Raw genomic sequence first — 7741 nt, forward strand, 5'->3', positions numbered from 1 at the left:
AAGAATTAAACAGATCATTTAGTAGCACAATAGCTCAATTAAGACAAAGGCAATGTATGCAAACATGAAAACAGAGCCGAGCTCTGTATTACAGTCCTGCGCACCATTATTCCGGTCGGACTGAATAAAGATAATGCACAGATGATAATTCCTGCTGCTCACCTGAGAAAAATGGCAGCCTCGAGCTGCAGTTATGGTGGTGTCGAGCTGATTAGTGGCTCCACAGCCGCCAAGAGACACAATTGCTGGTACTATTAACTAAAGCAAGCAGAACAGAGAAGAGCCTGCAGTTTCATTTTGAAACAACCGATCAAATCAAATCCAAATAACAGGAGATTCCAACTTCAATTTTGCAAATTTTGGGAAGCCATAAAAAAGAGAGAAATTTAGAGAGACTTTAAATTTGTGGTGCCCAAGTGAGAAATTTGTTATAGGACTACTTTAGTCTTACTCATAGATGTCCTGGCACTAAATTGTCCTAAAAAAATTCACAAAAGTCAGTAACCAAATCCGATGAACAAAACAAACACTAGAAATAGCTCCTCAAATTATGCAATAAATTTCAAATAGAGAGAGGAACAAGTGGACCATGAAATTGATCTTTGGATTACAACATGAGGACCGATTATAAGACACTCCTAACGGACCAAATCTTAGGAGGACAAAAAAACTCAACTCAAAAGAGCATTTGCTCACTTCCTATCTCTAGCTCTAACTAAAAAATCTCAACCTCATGAGCCTAAACCCTAAGGTTTGGCTTACAAACCAGCATCTCCCGTATAAATAGTCACATGGTTATTTTTCAAATTTCCCTTACATAAAGCAATCAACGTAAATACTCTTAGAGGCAAAACCATTCAAGTTTTTCTTCGACGATCCAGTGGATTTGGTGTTTTCTCGACTTTGTTTCCCCTCGACATAAACTTCGATATGCAACCACGTGTTTGTTGATCCGCTATTCTCCAGTTTTGAGGCCTGAAGCGAACCCCTTGAGGGCCAAATCCCCAAATTGTCCATCCACGTTTTTAAGGATGGCAAACCCTCCGGTAATGGTTTTAAAGCCGAAACCACCAAAATCTATCCTTCCTCCATTTTGAGGACCAAACTAGCAAATCCCTCATGCATGTCTCACCCAACCTGACTCACCGATGTCGACATGTGACCAACCGCCATGTCCTCAGCCTGACGGTCCACTAAGTGCTCGTGATGCCTTGCCGTGACTTGATCCGACCTCGTCCTAGAATCCGATCGATGCCATCTTCATTAACTATGTACTCTTGCTCTTTCTATGCCCAATTTGATCCGCCCATGGTTCGACCTCGGCCTCTTGGTCCTTTGGCCCAAGCCTACTTGTCTGCCCTTCACCGCTCCTAGTCCTTTGCGCACAAACCTCTCACTTGACCTTCACCATCGCCTATCGACCACCTAGGTGCACTCAGCACCTGCACATTCACAAGCCAAGAGACACGTCGCACAACGTAAATAGATACTGACACCTCCGGTTAGGCATTAGCTTAATCAAGCACATATCAAATATGAATTCAAACGAAAGTCTCAAACCGCTCAACTCTTGTGTCAATCATTTGTCACATCTGGATAAAACCAAGACACTTCTTAACTTGGTTTCTTAGGAAGTGTTGGGATTAGCTATCGCAACGTGGTGAAGTGAGAGGCTCAGTCGGCCGAAGCTTGGTACCCCAAAGGTCTAGCCTTCACCCACCTAAGCGCTATTACCGAGGCAAGGAGTTCTTGGTAATCAAGGTGAGTGATCTCTTTTTTTATTGGTATTCGAGTTAGGGTACAGTTACGTACATTTTCTTGTACATAAATCCCCTCTATCTACTATAAATATATGGGAATATTCCTGACTGCACAACATCCATGGGCACAAGGGTCGAAGGGTCATTTTCTACTACAACCACCTCACATAATGGGCCCTTATCAAGCCGTCGTCAGGCTTGTTGGGCCGTTGGGTCCATCTGACCACCTTTTAGCCTGCGGGACCTCTATCATGAATGTTTTGAAGACTTCCATGAAGATTCTAGATGGAGCCACCGCCGCCTTCCATTGATCACCTTTGACCCGAGCCTTCGGCCCGAAGGCTAGGTCCTTTGACATTGGGCAAAGGTCTCACAGGATCTTTGCGGCCGGCCTCAAATCCAACTTCTTGGGGCCTCCGCAGACAACCTTGGGAGACCTCGCCATGTACCTGCACCCGCAGGGTTTGAGCAGTAAGAAGCAATCATCACTAGTGAACCTTGGGCGTGAGGTTTCGCCCCAATAGGAAGATTGAGTTTTTCTACTTTAAAATCAATGCAATGGGAGAGGTCATAACTCATAATAGCATGGGATGAATTTTTTAAAACTATTGTGTCAAGAGTAAAGTCGTTAGTTTTACTCCCAAATCTCACACGTGTGGAACGCTACGAATGATTTAGACTTTTATGACTTCTTTACTTAAAAAAACAAAGCACATGATGTTGACTCTTGACACTACGTAGAAAAATCTCCAAAGAAGATAAACATCAGTGGTAACAGAAAAAAAAACCTTCGCCTGACCTCTCCATCTGTTCCAATTTGATTGTTGATGCTACTCCCATCTTTACTTTAACAATGGTTCGTCCGCCATTAGAGTTGCGCACACACCTTGGACCATTGCTAACCATGCTGCTCATACTTCTACAAATCCAGACTGCATACATGCTTGCTGTGACGACGATAAACAACACCTCATTGTCTGCGCCTCCAGTTCCGTGCCTCCTCGATCAGGCCTCGAAGCTCCTCGAGCTGAAGGAGTCGTTCAACACTACTGGCGGTGATTCCACCACCTTCCTGACATGGACTGCCGACACAGACTGCTGCAGCTGGCACGGTGTCAGCTGTGGCAGCGCCGGTGGCCGTGTAGCCTCCCTCAACCTGAGTGGTCGGCAGCTGCAAGCCAGTGGTCTGGACCCTGCACTGTTCAGACTAACTTGGCTGAAGCACCTCGACCTCTCCGGCAACGACTTCAGCGTGTCCCAGCTCCCTACCGCTGGGTTTGAGCAGCTCACGCAGCTCACCCATCTGGACCTCTCCGACACCAACTTCGTGGGGCCAGTACCAGCAAGCATCGGCCGTCTCAAAAGCCTCATCTTCCTCGACTTCTCTACCAGCTTCTATGCCTATGATTTCGACGATGAGAACAGGTTGACATACTACAACTCAGACAACCTTTGGCAGCTCTGGGTGCCAAACATGGAGACCCTACTTGCAGACCTCACAAACCTGGAGGTGATCAGGCTGGGCATGGTGAATCTGTCTGGTAATGCAGCCCAATGGTGCGACTATTTGGCCAGGTTCAGTCCTAAACTCAAGGTCCTCAGCTTACCATACTGCTTGCTACCAGGTCCTATATGTAGATCACTGTCAGCCTTGACATCACTTACAGTGATCGAGCTTCACTATAATCATTTGTCTGGTCCAGTGCCAGAGTTCCTGGCTGGTTTATCCAACCTGACTGTTCTTCAGCTCTCAACAAATAAGTTTCAAGGATATTTCCCTTCCATCATCTTCAAACACAAGAAGTTACAAACAATTGACCTCTCCAGGAATCCTGGGATCTCCGGTGTTCTGCCAGTTTTCTCGCAGGACAGCAGCTTGGAGAATCTGTTTGTCAATCACACAAGCTTCTCAGGGACCATACCAAGTTCAATAAGCAATCTCAAGTCTCTAAAAATGCTCGGCCTTGGTGCTCGTGGCTTCTCTGGAGTACTTCCCTCTTCAATAGGTGAGCTCAAATCCTTGGAACTGCTTGAGGTGTCTGGTTTACAGCTAGTAGGTTCCATACCGTCATGGATCTCAAATATGGCTTCTCTCAGAGTTCTCAAATTCTCCTACTGTGGATTATCTGGACAGATACCTTCTTGGATAGGAAACATAAGTGGCTTGACGGAGCTTGCACTGTGCAGTTGCAATTTTTCAGGGAAGATACCTCCACAGATATCAAATTTGACTAGACTACAAGCTCTGCAACTTCAGTCAAACAATTTTGTAGGTATGGTGCAACTATCTGCATTCTCGAAAATGCAAAATCTATCTGTCTTAAATCTCTCAAACAATGAACTGCACGTGGTAGAAGGAGAAAATAGTTCTTTACCTGTTTCCTTCCCAAAAATCGAATTCTTACGTTTAGCATCTTGCAGAATGTCTAGTTTCCCCCGCTTCTTGAGGCATCTTGATTACATCACTGGTCTTGACCTCTCTGATAACCAAATCCATGGGGCAATACCTCAGTGGATATGGGACACACTGAATGGATCGTACATCATACTCCTGAATGTATCACATAATATGTTTACAAGTGTGGGATCTGAAGAACCTTTGCTTCCAGTTGACATAGAATACTTTGATCTGAGTTTCAATAATTTCAGTGGGCCCATACCTATACCAAGAGATGGCAGCGTTACACTTGACTACTCGAGCAACCAGTTCTCATCCATGCCTGATTTCTCTAATTACCTCAGTAGTACCCTCTTTCTAAAGGCCTCCAGAAATAGCCTTTCTGAAAATATTTCACAATCAATTTGTGGTGCGGTTAGGAGTTTACTGCTCATTGATCTTTCTTATAACAATTTAAGTGGTTCAATCCCATCTTGTTTACTAGAGGATGCCAGTGCATTACAAGTATTAAGTCTTAAAGGAAACAGATTTGTTGGAGAATTACCTGACAACATTAGCAAAGGTTGTGCACTTGAGGCATTAGATCTCAGTGGCAATTTGATTGATGGGAGATTACCAAGATCTCTAGTTTCTTGCAGGAACCTGGAGATACTTGACATTGGAAGCAATCGAATCAGTGATTCTTTCCCATGCTGGATGAGTACACTTCCTAAACTTCAAGTCCTTATTCTCAGGTCTAACAAGTTTACTGGGAAGTTGCTGGATCCTTCAAATAATACACACGACCGAAATGAATGTGAATTTACACAACTGCGAATTGTTGACTTGGCCTCAAACAACTTGAGTGGCACATTGTCAGCAGGATGGTTTAAGATGCTCAAGTCCATGAAGACCAGATCTGATAATGAGACATTAGTCATGGAAAAACAATATTACCATGTGCAACCATACCAGTTTACGGTTGCAATTACAATTAAAGGGTATGACAGAATCTCCAAGATCTTGACGGAGCTTGTGCTAATAGATATCTCAAACAATTCGTTTTATGGTACCATCCCTGAGGATATTGGGGATCTTTTGCTGCTTCGTAGTCTCAACATGTCTCATAATGCCTTAGAAGGGCCAATTCCCGTTCAATTTGGCACATTAAAGCAACTTGAGTCATTGGACCTCTCCTCAAATGAGCTTTCTGGGGAGATCCCACAGGAGCTGGCATTGCTGAACTTCCTTTCGGTACTCAATCTGTCCTACAACATGTTGGCTGGACGAATACCAGAGTCATCTCAGTTCTCCACATTTTCCAATAGCTCTTTTTTGGGGAACTCTGGTTTGTGTGGACCTCCAGTATCCAAACAATGCAGCAATACAACAGAAACAAGCTTGCCACATGCTTCAGAGAAGGACCTTGCAGATGTATTACTGTTCATGTTCACGGCATTGGGATTTGGTGTCTTCTTTTCAATTACAGTCATAGTGATATGGGCAAGACACAACAGAAAGTGAAACCAGACCCTTGAGTCTTGACAGAGCTGTTGTATTGAGTATGTCTGAGTCGATCGTACGTGAAGATCAAACCTGCTATCTTATATATATATATATGGAGTAGCCAAAAACAATTAAGCTTATGCTGTAATTTATATGGGAAGCCACTGCCGAAGGCAAAACTTGACTCCTGAATCTTAACAGAGCTGTTTCTGTATGAAGAGTCTGTATGCTATATATGCAACGATCCATAGTTTGTATGTGAGGATCACCCCTGCCATCTTATCTGGAGTTTCGAAAAAAGATTAAGCCTATGCTGTAACTTTTCTATTAAGACCTTTGTAATTTGAGCAGTTAAGTGGACACTAGCATATCAATCAAATATTTTAGACTTTACACAGTGCGAACCATAAGACCATGTGACACGAATAGAATGAAACTCGATAGAGTTGATCAGTAACACCACTTCTTCCCAAGTTGCATTAACATCAATTTCCTCTTTCCTCGTAAAAAAAAACATCAATTTCCTCTTCATATCTATTGGAGACGCCAATGATGTTGTGACTTATTGTAATCAGAAGAGAATAATAACTCTGAAGTTAGAAGCACACCCAGCGCTGAATCTGATAGCTCTTGGAGTCCAGCAAGGAATTCTTCAGAGAGCCCAGCGGTTCGGACCCAGGTCACACCCACCCTGTGCCTTGAGAGATGCCAAATAATCAGAAGCTCTCTCTACAAAATCAGAATGCATATCTTCTTCTGCTTCGTCATCAGCAAACACATGTATGAAATAACCAACAACGGTAGCAACCAAAGTTCAGCTAGGCGCTAGGCGGAATCTAGGCGCTGACCCATTGCCTAGCGCCTAGTCGGGAGTACTCGGTCCTAGGCGCTCCTAGACGTTTTCCTAGGCGTTTTGGCAATATAGCCATAAATTATATATATATTATGTATATAACTATATATATGTATATAATTACTATATATGAGTCACAGTAAGTATAAAAAGAGGGCCAGTAGACATATCTGATTCCTAGCTGGCTTACTCTTGCATGTTCCTAGCTCCTGCAACACATTTTGACAGCTAGTAGTTAGTAAATTAGTCAATAGACAGCTAGCTGTTCATAAAAAAAATAGAAAACACTAAGTTGTGACTTATCTGTACGATTTCAGCAGTCTCCCATCCATGAGCACACCATATCAGCAGCTAGTAATTACAATACAAGTGGATAGGACAGTAATACAAGTGCACAACACAATTTATAAATAAAGGACAGCACAAGCACATAGTTCTTAGTTCAAGTCTCACAAATCACAAAAGAAGACACACAGACACAAAGTGACACAGTTGCAGGTCATAAGACCAGGGCATCACAAAAGGGAAGGAGCTGCCGGCATGGGAGGGGAGAGGAGCATGGGAGGGAAGGGAGCTCACCTTGGGGACTTGGGGTGGCCGGCGGGGAGGGGTTCCAGTCGAGGACGAGCAGGACGGCGGCGGCGAGTCAACGACGAGCAGGACCGGCGGCGCGCGAGTCGGGGACGAGCTTGGACGAGCAGGGGAGGAGCAGAGGAGGAGCAGGACCGGCGGGAGGAGCAGGACCAACGGGAGGAGCAGGACCGGCGGGGAGGAGGTCGTCCAGCGGGATGGACCTCGCCCGGCGAGGAGGACCGGCGGCGGGGACGACCAAATCTTACGCGGGGACGAGCGAATGGCGCCGCACTCCCTTCTAATCCTCCCGCGCCTGGGTCTCGTGGCCGCGCGCGGGCCTGGCCGCGCGGGAATTCCTCCCGCGCTCCGATTTGGCGCGCCAAAATTGGCCACCCTCGAGCTTGCGCTCATCTCGCGCGCCTACGCGCCGCCTAGCGCCGCGATGCGCGACTATGCCCCTAGTCGCGGCGACGGGCTTCGCCCAGCGACTAGGCGCGCGTAGTCGCCGAGTAGTCGCCGCCTAGCCGAACTTTGGTAGCAACACATGAGGTCAAAGAGATTGTCATTAATTTCTCTGTTATTCTTTACATTTTTTTGGGTACTCTGTTGGCATCAATATACATTTCTGAAGTTCTCCTTCCCTTCAACCTAGACCTAGCGTCGTCTTCATTT

At 45.3% G+C, this 7741-nt stretch overlaps 1 protein-coding gene across 1 annotated transcript; it reads left to right on the forward strand.

Moving 5' to 3' along the window:
• The first annotated feature begins 1869 nt into the window (after positions 1-1869).
• On the forward strand, positions 1870-6830 carry LOC136505624 (receptor-like protein 7). Its single transcript, XM_066500788.1, has one exon. It carries the CDS (start codon positions 2614-2616, stop codon positions 5659-5661), a length of 3048 nt encoding a protein of 1015 aa, XP_066356885.1. The 5' UTR covers positions 1870-2613; the 3' UTR covers positions 5662-6830.
• The last annotated feature ends 911 nt before the right edge of the window (positions 6831-7741 follow it).

Source organism: Miscanthus floridulus, chromosome 14, assembly GCF_019320115.1.
Source record: "Miscanthus floridulus cultivar M001 chromosome 14, ASM1932011v1, whole genome shotgun sequence".
Classification (NCBI taxonomy): Eukaryota; Viridiplantae; Streptophyta; class Magnoliopsida; order Poales; family Poaceae; genus Miscanthus; species Miscanthus floridulus.